This window comes from Oreochromis aureus, linkage group 7 (genome assembly GCF_013358895.1).
Source record: "Oreochromis aureus strain Israel breed Guangdong linkage group 7, ZZ_aureus, whole genome shotgun sequence".
Classification (NCBI taxonomy): domain Eukaryota; kingdom Metazoa; phylum Chordata; class Actinopteri; order Cichliformes; family Cichlidae; genus Oreochromis; species Oreochromis aureus.
This window is the reverse complement of record NC_052948.1, coordinates 11,835,727-11,854,631: the sequence shown is the minus strand read 5'-3', so window position 1 is coordinate 11,854,631 and position 18,905 is coordinate 11,835,727. Positions and strand designations below refer to the sequence as shown.

General features: G+C 39.3%; 1 protein-coding gene across 6 annotated transcripts in view; it reads left to right on the top strand.

The window, feature by feature from the left end:
• Window positions 1-13,681: 13,681 nt before the first annotated feature.
• slco3a1 (solute carrier organic anion transporter family, member 3A1) overlaps window positions 13,682-18,905 on the top strand; it is a 36,199-nt gene continuing 30,975 nt past the window's right edge. The window contains exons 1-2 of one of the 6 annotated variants that reach the window (XM_039615367.1): window positions 13,682-13,829; window positions 14,999-15,182. In XM_039615367.1, coding sequence (XP_039471301.1) covers window positions 15,024-15,182 — 159 coding nt within the window. In that variant the 5' untranslated portion in view covers window positions 13,682-13,829; window positions 14,999-15,023. Of the gene's footprint in view, window positions 13,931-13,965; window positions 13,990-14,096; window positions 14,184-14,270; window positions 14,291-14,341; window positions 14,834-14,998; window positions 15,183-18,905 lie in introns of those variants that run through there. The other 5 variants (XM_031731237.2, XM_039615368.1, XM_039615365.1 and 2 more) reach the window with 5 other exon arrangements.

Below are 18,905 nucleotides of genomic sequence, written 5' to 3'. Positions count from 1 at the left end.
CCAAATGTGTATCTGAAGAAAGCCTATGTGCTGAAAGGAATTTGGTTTTTTCTTACTGTCTTGTAATATGAAATACTTTTTATACATACATTCACTAGCTGGAACCACATCCTCATTTTAGGTTTGACAGCATTTCTAGTAGGTAACGGCAGATGGCTTGAACATAAACTGAGGCTGCAGTTTGGGGAAGGCTTCAGAGGGGACTGGTGGTGGCTCCTGGACCGGGCAAGGGAATTACTTGAAAAAGTGGAGGGAGGGTGGGGCACAAAAATGAGAACGAACTGGTTGTAGAGGCAGGAGTGTCGTATATAAATATAGAACACAAAGGGGCGTGTATGGAGGTTTGGTCCCACTCCTGAAATTCAAAGAAATTATCTTCAGCATTCACATGTAATTGGGAGTACTGAAGTTCTTTTCCATAGTTCAACATTTATATGGTTCAGCACTCTCTAAATGGTTTGTTTGGAGTTGAATGTCGTTTTTTGTTGTTTCTAATAAAAACACCTTTTCCACTTGTTTGTTAATATAAATATCTAATCATTCATATTACAGCAGCTCAAGACATTTAGACCTGTAGATGTGTTCAAGATGACATGCTGGAGCTGAAAACAAAGTAGAGGAGAAAGGTGATGTAAGTAACTCTGTGTGTGACGTGGTTGTTTCTGAGAAAATGCCTCATTGATGTCAGAGGTCAGAGAAGAATGGTCAGACTGCTTCAGTCATGCTGAACCTTGAATCAGATGGTCTTCAGCAGCAGAAGACAAAACCAGGTGCCACTCCATCAACTGTGTGATGCTATTTTGTCAATCTGGACCAAAACCTCTAAGTTCCCAGCACCTTGTTGGATCTGGCAAAAGGTGGCTCCACCCAGTACTAACAAGATTTAACTAATGAAGTAGCAACTGAGAGGATATAGAATCAGAATCAGAAAGACTTTATTTATCCCCAAGGGACAATTAAGATACAACACAGCAGCATGACGTTGAAGATAAGGACAGGGCATAAACAGGCATAGCATAAACTCTCATGTCTTACTGGAATCAAAAAAACATTCTTACATTTTTAAAAAAAAAAAAAAGCAACTTTTCTATATCGTTTAAATATCATACCCAGATTTGAAATTAGATGTATAATGCATGATTTTCAAAATATCCAGAACAGTAGCCAAAACGTGCCTTGCTGTCGGGTGAGGTGTAATTTGAGGTGATATCAGGTCTGGAAAAATGATGATGAAGCAACTGTGAAGAAGAAACTCAACAGCACCTGCAATTATATGAATAGATAATATGATTGTCTCCAAACACATAAACCAAGTCCAAACATGCATTTTGCATACAGTGAATATCTCATGCGCGCAGACTAAATGAGTTTAAGTTCAGCTTCAGCACATTGTGGTAAGATGGTTCAGAGGCCTGTGGTTGCTGGTTACATAAGGTGTTTTTTCTAAACTTCTTAGCACAAGCTACACAGTATATAAAAATTCTTGCAGTAAGCTCTTTAACTAACTCTGAATTTTAGTGTTCCAATCTGTTTGCCATGACCTTAAGGACGTTTCAATTTCAAGTGCAACCGTGGGATTATCCCACAACACTTAAACAGCACTTTGGGATAATATGAGTCCCCATGCAGTTCACCCAGGTCATACATGAAGATGAGATCACAGGGCCTTGACTCTTTCTTGCTGTCGGTGGCTGTAGCTCAGGAGGTGGAGCACATCATCCACTAGTTAAAAGATTGGTTTGATCTCTGGCTCCTCCAGTCTGCATGCCAAAGTAGCCTTGGACATGAAAATAAACCCCACCTTGCTGTGTGATACATTCAGTGGAGTGTGAATATTAGATAGAAAGCACTTTAGGTGTAGAAAAACAGCTTCTATGAAAAAGCTTCTATGAATATTGTTAACTGTGGCATTTTCTTTTGTTTTGTTTTGATTTGAGTGTTCAAGTAGAAAAGCGCTATATAAGAACCAGTCTATTTACTTGCTGTCTGAGTGAAGCAAACTCATTTTGCATATATTGTTTTGACAGGCAAATAAAGGGCAACGCAAGAAAAAAAAAATAGTCTGACTCAAATGTCCTCTCGGAAGCTTCCATTGGCGATCTCCTCGATCTGTCCTGCCATTGTTTCCATCTTACCTCACTTGTAACTCAAAACTTTCCAGTGCATTTTTCCCATGCTCAGCTGGCTCAAAAGTCATTTTCCTTAGGTGACTTTTTTCATGTGCACCATCCAACTCGCTGGACTGGTTTAAGCAGTTACATTTTGTATGCTTGTGAATTCATTCGAGGTGAGTCGCACATTGCCTGGAATTCTCCCATGAAGAATCCTTAGCTATTGTTCAAAGATATCATCAAATATGAGAACGCCACGTTTGGCAGCTGTGAATTGTGTTCAGAAACAACAATTTGGCACAAAGTCAGGAAAACAGCAGGCTTACCAAATGCCATTTTGCATTTGGAAATAAGTAAATATATCCACTGGCTTTACTTTGCCGTGGAAAGGAAACCAGACCATGTTGCTTTATGTGTGTCATGCTTGAAACCCTCTCTCCAGTGGCACAGATAATATTACGCTATTTTAAAATCACATGCTGCCCTCTCTTTTGATACTGGTGTAAAAATAGAGATCAGTGCAGCAGCACGAAACAGTTTGAAATGTAGAACAGACAGCAGGAGGCTATATTTAGAATGGACACAATCACAATAAGTGCCTGGTGACATTTCACCAACTCCCTACTGAATGCCATTTGGCTGTCCTTACTTTCATGCAGTTTTTATACGCCCTTAAGATCTCTACTAAAGTCTAAAAGGGAGTAAAATTGAGTTAGTGATTAAACTTCATTTGTCCGCACTCACAGATTATGACATTAGATATTGTTGCACCATTTGAGTCTCACTCTCTTTCTCATCTTATCTGTGTCGTAAGAAATTGGGGATCAATGTTGAGAGAACTATAGTCACATATTTAATAGTTAAGCATATCACTGGCTTACATAGCTCAGTTCCAGCAGCTAAAGTTGAGTTTTAAATTTGTGTCTTTGTTATTGTGCTTGGCACACGATTAAACATAAAAAAAAAACGCTGAAGCCACTGAGTGGTATGAATGCGGACAGCGGGATTTGACACCACGGGAAACATGTTGGGGGTTCTCCAGCGAAAACATTCCTTCAGCCATGCACGTTTTAAGTGAGCACATCCTCTGCAGAGGCAGCTCCCTCCAAGTGAAATTTAAGCTCAGCAGCACTGATTGGCACCCAGAGTCTCAGGATGTCACGTTGAAAACGCTCCACACTCAAAGAAGAAGAACATGCAATGAACTTCAGCGAGAATATCCACCAATCTAATGTTGTTGAAATAAGAAACCCGTACAAGCTACAACCACCAACCGGTTCAAGCTGCAACAATGGTAGCACTAGTAGAGATAGTTACAGCTTTATTCTGAGAAGTCAGCTTAAAAAGATAAGGAATTATAAGTTGATATGTGTATGATGAGTGTAAATTGCAAATATAAGGGGAAAAAGTTGCCTGTGTCATTATGTTACCTATAGCAGTTCTTCTGGCAAAAAGTTTATGCACACGTCATGTCATAGTAATTTTGGACTTTAAATGACATTTTTTTAACTGTTCTTTTTCCAGTGTGTAACGATTGCATAGTATACAGGTTTTTTTTAAAGAATTGGATGCACACGTTTTAATTTGTTTTAGATTTTCTTTATCCCACACAGGGTCAAAGTATACATACAGGCTCAAAAGTATAGATACACCGCTGTTAATATTTGGTTAAATGTCCCTTAGCAAGTTGCACCTCAACCAGAAGCTTTTGGTAGCATCACAAACCTTCTGGTATAATTCTGGTTGGATTTTTGACCACTCTGTAGCAGTACTACTTGAAGCAAAACAGCCCCAGAGCATGATGCTACCACCAACATGCTTAACAGTTGATACAGTGTTCTTAAGACTTGAAAGCCTCACCTTTACTCCTCCAAACATACCTCTTGTCATGCCAAATACCTCAATCTTTGTCTCGTCTGACCATAAAATTCTTCTCAAGAAGGCATTTTGCTTGTCCATGTGGACAGCTGCAAATTTCAGTAAAGCCAAAAGGTGTCAGTTTTGGAGCAGGTTCCTCTGTCTTAGTCAGCAACCTCTCAGTTTACGATGATGTGAAACTCACTTCACTGTGGACAGTGACGCTGTGGTCTTCCAGCAGTTTCCAGTTCATGGCAGGCTTGAGCCTGAGTGGTTCCTTGGTTGTTCCTAAATATCCTAAGTAATTTCCTCTGAGGTTGGCAATTTGGGTCTTCTTCCAGACCCTGGCAAAGTGATGATACATCTAAATAACTTCTTCCTATGTAGAATTTTTTAAACTGCTAAACTTGCATTGTCATTCATATATCTTAATTAAATATATTGTATTGTTTAATAATAATAAACATCTAGTGATCACAGGATATCATAAACAACTGCATTTTGTTTTTAGAAATATTTACAACATCTAACTACAAAAAAACCTCAACTTGTCATTTTGATCCACTGAGATGTGTTCAGGAGGAGTTTCTGAATTGGTCGTGAGCTTGCTAAGACTTAAAGGGTACCCGGCTTTTATTGTCCATTATTTATTTAAAGTCGGACCATATCAGATGAATTAATTCTTGAAATTAGAAACTTGCCCCCTGCTAGCCAATAAAAAGAATACAGGTTTAAAGCCTTCTTGTGTTAGACCAGGGATGTCAAACATAAGGCCCGGGTGCCAGAATCGGCCGCTAAAGACCCCATTTATAAAAAAAAATTTCTTTTAACTGTACTTTTACAGTTTTACAGATTTTCTTACCCATAAAAACCTTTCTCATGATCATTCATAATACACCAAAGTAACTGAATTATAGGTTTCTGTAATTTTACAAACATTCTTACAATCGAAGCTCAAATGATGATGAGACTGAATGATTTCTTTCATTTACTACAGCAGCAGTTCTTTACCATGTGGAAAAACTGACACATAATGTTTAAATTGCTCTTATTTGTGTCATATTAAGATATCTCAATACATAGTTCAACTTTTTACACTGACAGAAATTGGAGTTTCACTGGTCCGCCCCACATACCCACTGCGCAAAGTGACGTCGGAGTGATGTCTTTTATAAGTCATTTTTTTTGGTGCAATTTTGGTTCACTACAATTTTTTGTTTTGACGTCTTTTCTTTTTTTTTTACGTCTATTATACTGTACTTCTAGTGTTGACATCCATAGGACTTTAGTGTACGGGCTATTTATAGTCCAACTGTGGTCATTGACAGACAGTTTGCAAAATGTGTCCAGTTCATACACACACACTTGCACAAACTTCTCATACTGTTGGTTGCAACTTCTTTCAATCCTGCTACCGATCACAAACACACTGACTTCCTCTTACAAAGCTCTTTTAAACTTATTAAACACATTGTACTCCTTTTAAAAGGAATTAACATTTTTCTAAATACATTATTATTATACATTATACATTACATAACAGTCAGGTGTTCTGCATTCAATAAGATGCCACACAAATTATTTGTGACACTCCAAAAATTTCTGTCCACTATAAAGGAGAACATCACAGGCCTGATACCTGCAGGCCTGACAGCAGCAGATGTATCACTCCTGTTTTCTACCTGGAGACACCAGTCATGTCATTGTTTTGACACACAACAGAAAACTATCCACAACACTACACACACTAACTATACAAGTCAACACATTAACTACACACTCCAAACACACCAAACATCACAAATCTCTCACATCTCAAAACTCGCTCTCTCTCTTTTTCTGTCTTTCTTTCTCTCTCTCTCTCTCTCTCTCTCTCTCTTGCTGTCACTCCTAAAACTCCCCCCTCTTCCTAAACAACCAAATGTCATGTTGCCATATCATTTTTGATTGGTCGACATGGTAAATTTTTCCACCAACACGAAAGGGCAGTTTTTTGTTTTGTTTTTTTAATTTTTTGGTCATAAGCAGAGAGTGCTTGCTAGCGCTGAACTTAGACAGTAAACATGACGAAACAATTCAGGAAAAAACGCCGCGTATATATTGTTCATCATGACTCTGGTTTTACGTGGCCTATCTGCACAATTTAAAAACTGGTATATATCACCTTGTTGCCTTGTCGTCTTGAAGTGGTCATGTGATTGGCTTACCATGACTTCTTTATTCTCCTTCAGTCAAACAGCAGCACTCATGCGATTGTTTTGTCCCCTAGTTACAGCAGAGTGAGGCTGACCCCCCACCCACTTGAAACGTAAAGGCAAATAGGCAGAGCAGTTAGTGCTACGTTTGTGCAGATTTGTGCTGCTACGAGTTTTGAGATATTAAACTTTATTTTATAGGTCATTCAAAGTTCACCATCCCCCCAGACTGCCTCAAAACAGACCAAAATGGTCTACTTTTTTAGTGCTACGTTTGTGCAGACTTGTGCAGGTAAAATTAGCGTTTGTGCTGCTCCAGTTTCTGAGATATTAAACTTTATTTTATAAGTCATTCAAAGGTCACCATCCCCCCAGACTGATTCAAAACAGACCAAAATGGTCTACTTTTATATTGCTTCGTTTGTGCAGATTTGTGCAGGTAAAATTATCATTTGTGCTGCTACGGTTTCTGAGATATAACGATTTACACTCCCATGAGTGTTCATGGGTGTGTAAAATGTTCAAATGTAGTTTTCAATAAAGTTTTTTTTTAATCCACTCTAAAAAAAAATAAATCCTCAAGCATTTGCATCATAGTTTTATGAACGAAAAGTGATTGAAGTAAAGAAATTGAAGTAAAAAAAAACTACACTCATTACAAATTTAGCTGATTAAATACAATAACAAATGTTTTTTAACAGAACTTTATTGAACAAATGAACACACAAAACGAAAAGTCATTTGAAAAAGACATGTGGCCTTCATCAGGGTCCATGATGAAGGCCACAAGCCGAAACGCGTTGGTCAGGCAATAAAGTTGTTCCTCTTCCCTTCAAGTGTTACCGGAGTTCCTGTATTGTGACTTTTTCATCCTCTTCATGCACCTTGGAAGTACGTGAAGTTGTGCCAGAAATTTTTGCTGAAAAAGACATTTTGTACAGACCTGCACAAATCTGCACAAACGTAGCACTAACCGCTCCGCCTATTTGCCTTTACGTTTCAAGTGGGTGGTCTTGTTAGTAACGGTAATGGCGTTGTAACGATAGAAATAGTAATTAGTCAGATTACTTGTTACTGAAAAAAGTAACAGCGTTACTAATGGCATCACACTGTTATTCCCATCACTGATATTGACGTCCAGGTTGGGTCATGGTTGGGCATCCAAATTGTGGACCAAGTTCGGATGTCATACAGATGTCCAGAAGTGATATATATGTAAAAACATGATCTGCATGTCTATCTGACATCTAATGTTTAGTGGGTAAGATCAAAGTGGGCCGTATGTGACCTGTGATTTAAAAAGTGTTCGACATCCCTGCCTTAGCTGACCTGATTAGCCACCTCCCTGAACATTTTGGGAGGGCAATAATAATGTGCAGTAAACACTGACTCATTCTTTTATTTATTTAAAGTCATTTCTTTTTTGCTCATACCTTTTTTGGGCTTTAAAAAATCCACTTTAAAGTCTTCTGTGTTTTGTTGTGTTGTGTTTTGTTCTGTTTAGTTGTACTTAGTGCTGACGTGGGACAGTTTCCAATTTCATTGTACTATTATACTGGGTAATTTCTGTCTTATCTTTTCTTATCTTATTAGACCAACTCTACATCAGTCAGTCAGATGAAAACTGTTTTATACAGTTTACTTAACTAAATATTAAAGCTATAAAAGGATTCTTATGAAACAAAAATATTTATAAAAAATAAATGCAGTCTTTATAAAGCCAATTTGGCATTAGCGGTTGCCCAAAATGACCACTGGGGTTTTATAGCGAGTCACATCACATTTCCAATTAATCTGGTGATAAGTTCACAACATAAAAATAAAGTCCCTCTGCGGAGCCTGCTGCCCATATCCTCCGGGAGCTGTTTCCATAGCAACCACAGTGGCGTAAGAGAAGGATGAAGAGATTTTTTGGACGATTGCTGAGGCCTAATGAAATGAAGACTGTAAAATGATTGGTTCTATGTTCTGTGCAAACTATTACATAACTCTAAGATCAGCACTGCGCTGAATATATATATAGAAAGAGAGAGCTGCAGGTGCTCAAATTGTGGGCCCTGTCTAAATTTGCATTTGATGTTTCAGTTGTAACAAGGAGACAAAAACTGACAGCTGCAGGTAGCAGACGGGCAAGGAAAAACTGCCCCGAGCCCTTTACCAGAGGTGAAACCCTCTGCGGGACTCAAAGTGAGGTGAGCCGTGAAAAGTCAGAGACACTGCTGGTGTGTGAGAGTAATGTTTTATAGCTTTTTCCACACTGGCCCTGTGTAAGAAATATAGTTCATAAAGGAAATATTTACACAGAAAAGATTAGATTAGAGTCTCCACTGTAGTAGCTTCTACTACAACACAGTGTTAGTGTTCAAGCCTAACTGGCCAGTTGTGCTTTTCCTTGTTATTATATATCATATGTAATGTGGATGCTCATATTAAAGTTTAAAGCCATGAGGCCAATGCGAAAATATTAATTGAGAGTCAAAAATCTAGGCTTCAGAATGCTCAAAACATTTAATATTCAATTTCTTTTTTCTCTTCTTGGCTCTGTATGATGTCAGTAAGAGGGGATCTCCCTAATATGGTCATGATAGAGTCTCTGTGAGCAGAAAAGCCTGAAAGTTCTGTCTGTGAATGACAGCCAATCAGAGGAAAGTTATATTAAAGGGAGGGTGGCATTAAAGAGGCATCAGCTAAAAGAGCTTGTGTCAGAAAGCTGCACCAAGGGCTGCGCCGAAGGCCGATATGAGCTGATCAAAAAGGTTCTGAGAACTGAAAAAACACTGTTTTTTTCGCTGGTCGTTCATTTGATGTTTAAAGTTTCAACATCTAAAATGTTCTGCTTTGCTTTTCTAATTGTAATTTTAATTGCAAATTACTATAGCAGAGGCCACTGTAGCTTCTGCTATAGTAACATAGAGACCTAGAAGTGTGCCGTAATTAAATATCCAAGAGATAAAGTAAGCTTTCTACATGACATAAAGATAATGGTGACAGAAAAAGATATATTTCAATAAGTAGTACTTTAAATGACAAAAAAACAAAACAAAACACATGTAGCTTTTCTTTGGCCAGCATGCTTTCCTTTGAAATTTAAACAGGAAAAGTTAAAGTACACGACTGTTTGTACTCCCAGTCATTCCTCAGACTCCTTTAGTTTTCCCCACTGTCTCCCAAATGGGCTGGGCTTTTTTCCCGCAGTCCACCCTTTTCCAAATCCTATAAATAGCAGCTGTTTCAGAAGGCAGAACAATACTCTGCAGACTTCTCCATTCATACATTCCTGGCACTGGACCAAGCTGTCTCCACCCTCTGCTGGTTACCTGACTCATGTCTCTGCACGTCTACTGTATGTAAACAGTGGTGCACACACACACGCACAGAGCAGGAAAGAACTTATCAGAACCACACACATATCTGCTTTACAAATGGCTCTTGTTAAAACTAATGTGAATCACAAAGTACAGACTGATGTAATGTATTTAAAATACTAAAATAAACTGTATAAACATATTTTCTCTCTGGCAGATTTGTCCATGGATTTAGCATCTGTTCTTATCTTAATTTCCATCTTATTTGTTTCTAAAGAAACGCTGCAAGACTCAACTTCGCATGCAAAGCCTTATCTCACTAAAATACCTAAAGCTCTACAATCTTCAGTGAAAACAACATTGAATTTAAGAAGTAGATTTGTTTTCTTTGCCTGCTTTGCTTTTGACCAATGCAGAACATCACAGACGGTTCAGATGCCTGCCTCCTGATTGTAGTATCATGGTGGTTTGCTGATTTTGGCACAAAATGTAATTTAGGATCAAAAATCCCCCTCTCCTTCTTCCTGTTTCCTCCTTTACTTTTGCTATTGCTCAGACCGATTCATCAGAATGGTATGAAACATGAGCTTTTTAATATATTTTCTCTTCACATAATACATAAATGGCATGTTTTATAATTGTAACATATCCCTAAAAGGAACTCTAATTTTTCATGAAAGCACTGCAGCCCACTGCAGAGCAGTGAAAAAGCAAATGTCTCACAGTGTTTGCTAACTTGTTGGCTCCATAGAAGTCTGTATGAGGTCAAATTGCAGCCATGTTGAGCCAGTTGGCGATATGTGTCCTGCACTCTCTGTCCTGGAAGCTCTCTGTCCTCGGCTAATTTAAACATTTCCAGCACTGAAACAGTTCTGAAGCGGACTACTTCTTGTGTGTGTGTTACGTACGATGTTGAATCAAGGTAAACAGATTTCATTCTCCCAAAATTTTGGATATTGTGTAAAAATGCTTTAGAGTGCTTAAAGCATTGTTAAAAAAAAAAAAAACTGAGTGGGTGAGGTGGAGTGGGGGGAATGCTAAATTCTTCTGTTTTAATAACTGCTTTTAGTTCAGTGTCTTGATGACATCCTGCAGCATACCGTAGCTACACCCTCCTTCAAAATGACTGGAGATCAAATCAGTCCTGAGTACCTTAAAGCACCTATCAACAAGTGAAAGTACACCCTGTTTTAGTTCTAAGGTTCTATGTGTTAGGGCGTAATAAAAACCCATCTAGCCCTTACCACATTCTAAAATGATGTAAATACCACCTCAGATGAGAACTACACATGACTTATTACATTGTGCAAAATCTATTACAAAATACAGAAGCATTGTGTTAAAGATAGATCGATAGATAGAGGAAAGAAAAGCACATCTTAGGTATTCAAAGTTGCATATGAACAAAATGCAAGAATTCTAGAGCACTTGCTGTGCTTTGGACGGCTGAGATCAAAGTGCTGTGGCAGGACCTTAAGACAGACATGCAAAAACGAATGCCCACAAACCTCAGTGAGTGTTTTTTTTTTTTTTTTAAAGAGTGGGTTAGAATTCCCCCACAACACTGTGAGAGACTGATAAAATAATTCACAGAGAAACACTTTAAGTCATTCATGTCAAAGGTAGTTCTACTAGCTACTGAATCATGTGCTGTACTCACAGCACATGGGCTTTTTCACACAGATGTGTGCGGCCATTAAAGAAGGCGGTAGACTGGAGACCTTGTTCACCACTAATATTTAAAGTACGGAAGTAATGTGAGCATAAAAATTTTGGTGTTGCAAAGTCACAGAAATTGTCAGCTATGTATGAACAAATACCAGCACACTTGTTTATAAATTGATCAACATCCCCCATTGGTTAAAGCAGGCAGAAGGCAGCAGGCTAAAGAGGGTGGGAGCCTTCTGAGAAAAGCATCAGTGGTGATGGAGTCACTGAATATCATTGATACTCCCCAAGTGTCACAGACACACGCTGTGCTTCAGCTGTGTAGGGTCTGTGAACAATTTGAAACTAACAAAGCACTCTGCTGTACCTTAGATTTCCATTTCTCACTACACTGCTCGTTTCAATATTTACATACATGTCTCGGTTTTGCCACATCGTTGCTCAGTCGGAACTTCAAGGCTATGCCACAGTTTGTATAATTGAACCATCTGACACTAAAACTGTCATCTTCACGCTCTGTGTTTTGCTTTTCCCGGCAGGCTGAACGTAGGAAGCAGGGTGGGAAGAATTTTTGTGTGGGAGTGTGCCGGTCAAGAGTGAGGGAACGTCTACTATTCATGATCATCTCGCTTTGGACACCTGCCAAAAGTTTCTGAAAATGAGGGGGCTGGTGGCCTGAAACACAGTGATCATTTATTGTTTTCATTGTGCTTTGGCTCCTCGTTTGTCCAAAGGAAGTGAGAAAGAGTCTGTTTCAGGTCTTCTGGGTTTGACATACGAGTGGAACTGTAGGTGAATGTTGTGAATAATGTGAGATCAACTTCATTTTTAGGTTGCTTTTTTATTTTTTACTCTGTCACTGGTTTAAAAATATGTATTATTGGTGACAGTTTCCCATATTTTTCCCATTAAAAAGGACAGTGACACATACTGAATGAAAGTAATAAACATATTTCACAGTTGATCGATTACCAACTCATCTCCATGACCTTTACATGTGCTGCTGTTCCATCTATTGCTGCTGTATCTAAAACTGTGCGTAGACCCGTGCAGAAAATCCTGACAGCCTTTACACGATATTTTGTTTATCGTCCTGTTTACTTCCACACCATCATCATCACATTATGTGGTTACATTACATCATAGCCACTCCAGTACCTCGTGCCAGAAATGTTGAGCATAGTAATCCAGTGATAAAGGTTAGAAAAGGCTGTGCAAACATCACAACTTCTGCTATATGTTTTAGCAAAGCAGTGTTAAAGTGATGCAACTGCAAGGTTTAGCCGATTATTACCACATGCAACACCGTGGCTGCTGCTGTTTTTGCACTTACAATCTGGCTGTGTGTGTGTGTGTGTGTTTGTGTGTGTTATCCTGCCAAAATGTGGTCCTCGAAACATCTACTATAGTAAGAAATACCAAAATGATGATTTGAAGTAGTGTTTGAATACCTCTTTGTGTGTCAGTGGAATTTTTTTTTCTCGGTATAACATGAAAGTTCATAAAGTCACAGTGGTGCGGTGGTTAGCACTATCACTTGGGTGAAGGTTATGAGTTTGAATCCAATCTGGGCCTTTCTGTGTGGAGTTTACATGTTCACTCTATGTGTGTGTGGGTTTTCTCCCAGTATGCTGGCTTTCTAACACATGCCAAATACTTGTTGTATTGGGTTAACTGGTGATTCTAAATTAGCAATAAATGCCAATATGATTATGAATGGTTGTCTATTTGTTGGTCCTGGAAAGATATGTGACCTGTCCAGGATGTACCATCACCTCTCACTCCTTTGACAGCTTGTTCCAGCCAACCCACAACCCTGAGTTGGTTACACAGAAAAAGATGGATGGTCAAATTTGAAAATGTAAGCTCAGGGTTGGTAGTAGAGCATATGCTAATTGATTCCGATTCACAAGATATACATTTGACTTTGGCTATTTTAAACCATATATGCATACATTTATAGCCTGCCCATAGCACATACACTCATGTCCAGCAATTTTCTTAATTTATAATGTATTTGTAAATTCCCAATAAGTTGTATCTTTGTCTTTCATTTTAGAAATGGATGTGGTCCAAGAATGCAGTAGTGTCACACTTGCTGTGATGTCATTACAAGATGATTTTTAGTTTTATTATTCATGCAACTTCTTTAATCTACAACTATTTTAATGATTGGATAACTACTTAAAGGGTAATTCTTAGAGCAAACTTCTTAAGAGCAAAATTCTTAAAGCAAACATCTGACTGCTAGCTTTCCATAAGGACTACAAACATGTAGGAAGTGTGTCATAAAACTACAGTTCCTCGCATGGCCACTAGAGGAAGGCTCCTAAAGTAAATCCATCCCCAAATTTAAAATGGAACAGCTCACCAGTGCAGTGGCACACTTAAAAAACAGAAACTTTCAATCTTACATTTTCACTCTAATTAAAATACAAGAGAAATTGGTAAATTTCCTTGAAATTTTTGTGTTAAGTGTTAAGCCCAATACATGAGCCACCTGCAAATTAGACACAATGGTCAATACATGAGTTGTAAATTTAGGTCAGAGTATTGATTAATAGCACAAGCTAACCCCCTTATATTGCCAGTTTTATCTCGATTTTATATAAATATGTAACTGTAAATTATTATTACTTTGGGCCACCTGCAATACCTTTGCCGCCCACTATGGAGCCCCTGCTAGCACTTTGGTAATCCCTTCCTACAGTCTGCTCACTTTAGCTAATTATTTGTTTGTGGCAACTGTAAGGATATTTGTTTTAAACCTATTACAAGTGTAGGTTAGAGACAGGTGGGTTCCATTTCTGTCTTCTCTTATACTAAAAGATAGTCTAAGAAGCTGGCTGCTAGGTTTGTCCAACTTGTATATAATTTTTAGCCTATTTTATATGATCGAAAATTAACTGTATTATTGAAGTAAATTAGCGATTCTTGCTACTCAATTTAGCTAGCCAGCTAGAGTTAACTTGTTGCGTCTGGTTTAGAAAAAGGGCACAAGATGGCGGTAGCTAAAATGCTTAACTCTGAAGCCCGTTAAAGTCCTGGTCCGTTTTTTGTCTTTATATTCTATTTCTATATTTTAATAGTACTAGTATAAAGTATGGTGTATCAACCATATTGTATGCTTCACTTCATTTGCATTTTTTCTTAGGTAAATTACTTTAAACTGTAGTTGACAAACTAATCGGTTTAGCAGCTAGCCTCAAACCAGCAAAAACCACATAAGAGTTTATGGTGTGAGAAGATGGCAGTTTGTTATATTTAAGTATTTCTTAAACACGTGTGGACAGTACAAACACGAGGCCCCACAGGACTACTGTAGTAGATGCAAGTTGAGCGGAGTCGACGCTTCTCTGCAGCGCCTCTAGGGCCGGGCTTGTGCTCGCAGAGGAGGAGAGTAGTACAGGGAGGTGGGAGCGCGGAGGCAGGGCAAGCTCTGTGTAAGTGAGGGATAATGACAGACCGGTACGGCCGGAGTTTAGCAGAAAAATAAGAACCTGGTGAGCAAAATCCAGAGCCGCCGCGAAAATCCACTGAAGTCCGCGGCGGAAACATGCGACCTGACAGAAATCTACGTGTCCGCGTCTCACTTGTGCCTTTGCTAACACCTTCAGGGAGTTCACATGTTTCTGCGCGTCGACAAGGAGGCAATGTTTAGACGCAGACGAGCGACGGAGCCCCGCGGAGTTTGGATGTGTGTTTGGTAGCTTGTCAGATGAAAGAGTACAGTTTGTTGAATCGAGAGAAACAGCGCCAGGGAGCACCCCGAATGTAGCCTCCGGGGGAAGCGAAAAGCGAAACACTGTACCTGCCAGTGTCTTCCTTTGGTCACCCTGCTGTGTGTTTCGATTTCTCGTAGTTCTGTGAGGCTAACGTAGGAGAGGATGCAGGTGAAGAAGCAAAGGGACCCGGACCGGAGCGGCGGGGACATGCTGGAAGCAGATGGCCCCCGCAAAAACTCCTCGTGCTTCTCAAATATCAAGATATTCTTAATATCGGAATGCGCCCTGATGTTGGCACAGGGCACCGTCGGAGCATACCTGGTGAGTGCAACACAACCCGAGCTCACGCAGGACTCGGAGTGCCTGCAGTGTGAACTGAGACCCCACTGCAGTGGGGGCTGCTCAGATTTGTGTTTACTGGGACTAGGCTTTTGCATTTGGGGTTTTTCCTGCTCTGCATGCTTTTGACTAATGCAGCAGAGCAGTGACAGGACAGAAACCTGCCTTCTTCTCAGTAAAGTCTGCCATTTAGGATAGTACGCCCTTTACCACTCTTTTGCTTGTGTTTTTATTGTGAGGAAAACATCTATAGCTACTTTTCACTCATGTCTAATTTATCTCTAATGTGTCACAACTCAAACTAAATCATCATTTACCATCCATTTACCAGAGGGTGACTTTAAAACTCTGGTTAGATTTAGTAATAATAGCCTAAACATATTTATGATGGCAGAATTTGGCTGTTTTGACCCCAAATGACATTCAAGGTCAAAAATCCCCTCCATTACTTACTCTTTCACATTTACTATTACTCATACAAATAAACCGTTAGTATCAGAAATAATATAATTAACATCTGCTCTCTTCTGATGAATCTTCGAAATGTGTTTTGGTGATGATGATGATGATGATGATGGAGTGTTATAGTAAAATTTGAACACAGGAATGCCTAATATAGATTTTGTCAAACAAAGCTCCCTGAAGTGCTTCAAATTGTTCCTCAAAGGGTCCCAGAGGATCTTTCACAACCTCGGGCGAACCACTCTGAACATTTAGTTTCAACATTAGCAGTGTTTATTCTCCAGGAATCACACTGATTCCTCTGCTTGCTTGTTCAATTATTAGAGTAAAACCCTAAATATCTTGTCCATATTTGGAGTGGAACATCTTATCTTAACTCTTACTGAACCTGCTGAGCATCAAGCATCCTGTGGCCCAGCAACAACAGAGCACAGTTGTGCCACGCGGGAGTCACTTACGGGGGTCTTTTTCTTTACTGTTTATTTCAAATTAATCAGGCAGTTGCAGTTTTTTTTGTAGCATATTGGCACTGGACACCTGTTTAAACAGGAAAGGAAAGAGAGACCTGCAGGTGAGGTTTGCAATCATTCACTTAGTCAAACATGCCAAGCTTTGGGCTTGTTTTTGTTTGTAAAACCCACCGAGATTATTTACATGGAATATCATTTACACAGACAGGACTGAGGTACCTGGCTTAGTGACAGTCTAATGAACTGGTGTTGACCTGTATGAGCTAATGCGGTGTCTCTGATTGGATGAAGGTGCTTAGGAGTGTTTGCTGGCAGCAAAGGGGCAAAATTCAACTATCACGGCCCCCTCTGATTTCTGTGAGCTGCTTACAGCACAAGACACTTACAGTAACAGCACGCTGTGCCTCTTGATTTAGCACCTTGACTACAGGGGAACGGTTAACCTGCACAAACACATGAGAGCACACATGTATGTCTGCAGTTCGTGATTTATTAGGCCTGTTCTTTTTAGTTGTGCAAGTGAAAAGAAGGAATTAACGGCTTTGAGTCTGAAGCAAATAATGAAAGATTGTTCTAGGCAGTTGAGTTCAATGGTCTAATGCACATTAGGGCTGTAACTTTTTCTTTTTTTTCCCTGTCATTACTAGGTATGTTACAATACTAGACTAATAGTACAGACCCAAAGATATTCAGTTTATGATGAGATATTATAAAGACATTTAAAAGGCTAAAACCAGAATATTTCCATTCCTTCTGCTTGGTAAAACGACAGAACTGAATTATCAATTGCTAAAATAGCTGAAAAGTGAATTAAATGTTTTGATTCACTGGATTGATTGACTAATCATTTCAGTTTGGTGGACATAGAGTGTGAATCACAGTATTACAGGAAACTAAAGTCCTGGCTTACAATCACGCCAAAGCTTTTTAACATAATGTATGTGCACTCAGGATATGGGCTTTCAATAGGTAAACAAACAGCAACTCATCTCAAGCTGTTCTACTTTGCCAAGGTTAAAAAGGTATTTTGTTGCTGCTTTTTGATATCAATATATCACATGCATGAATATATTCAAACATCCCTTAACTTGTGATGTCTGATTAAGATTTTAAACTTAGGGTGTGGAGTTATATGTAAATATATAAATAGAAAGCATTGGTCAGTTTTTGTATCCAGAACCCAAGAGTGCAAAATCTAATGCTTATGTTATCACTTCTCACAAAAACACCAAATCTGACACTTGAAAGCTTGAGCTACAAAGTGCAACAACTGAACCTCAACAGTATTTGTCTTGGCGCTGCAGGCCTGTCACACCAAGTGTGTTCAAACACGGAGGAGGCCCAAACATGGCTGTCCTTTTGAAATCTCAGTACTTATACCACTATAATCTTTTAACATAAGGTTTTAGGTGGAATCTGATTTGTTTAGTAACTTACCAGACATTTTTTGGTTTTACTTCAGCCATAGGCCATTTTTGTTGATTGGAGCACGAGTATAACCATTAACGGACCTGTCAGATATCAGATTCTGTGAAAGTGTAAAATGTTGTTTTGAAAACTGCAGTAAATTTCTAAAGAAGTGTTCAAATTATGCTGAGTTATTTAAAAAGACAAAGTACTATAGAAAAAAGTTCATCTCTATGCCCGTGGCCTAAACTGTGGAGGCAGCTTCTTTTGGATGCCACTAACAGAGCTCTTAAAAATAACCTATGCAGTCCTGTTCGAATACCTTTAGATAACCTTCAACCTGCAGTAAGCCACACCTCATAAAACAGAGTGGATTCCATTCTAATAGCAGAAGCTTAGTTATAAACAGTTGCTCTCCCATCACAAATAGCACAATTTCAGCACTTTTACATCAATGCTAAACCTCACTGTGCAGAAGTGACTGTCAGCAGTGAGCAGCTTCCTTCTGCATGCTGATAATTAAAAGCCTTGTCAGTACATCCTTAGAAAAGTTGTCTCCTCATGCTCACATAAGGCTTGCTCTTCTCGTATTTGATGGGTTGTCAGGATGACGAGGTTTGTTTTGTTGCTGTGAGACAGATTAAACATTTCCACAGTCTGAGTTGTGATGCGGTGAAAATGTGGCTTTGACCACTGACCATTAAGCATTCCTCTCAGTTTTTCCTGTGTATTTTATGCTTGTAGTGATGGAAAGCTGGCTGTTTAAGTCAGAAACGTGTTGAACCTGCAGACCAGAGTATGACTCATCCAGAGGGTTTCCACTGCTCAAACTGTCAGTCACAGGTGCTGACTGCAGGCTCTCCATAATGGGATGAGATGATGTGGTGGCTTTATTCCCTCTGTTTCAATGTTAATGTCTGCGTAGAGCTGCAGCTGTTATGTTAACAGGTTGTTGGGGCTCACCATTGTTTCTAACAGCTGGGTAAAACAGGATTGAGCTCAGATCCCAGCTGGGCAGAGCCAGCCAGGCATAAATGCAGCCCATCTAGTGTGTTTGCATTCCCGAGAAAGAGCCACCCAAGGGGCAGAAACGTCATGACTCATTCTGAAGTTTTCAATCCAACAAACTTCACTGAAGGACTCCGGCATGAGCCGCTCCCAACAATCATCTTCTCCGCACTTTGATAAGTAGTGAAAGAGTCACTGCAGTTGTGTTCAGAGAAGTGCAAAAATGACCTGCTGTCACATCTAACTTCTAAAAGTCACAGAAGACAGCTTATTTTAAACCCAAATGGCAAAACAGATAGACTGTATAGCATTGTGTTTTGTTTGCAGTGACAGTCTACGCACCTGTTGTGTAGTAAGT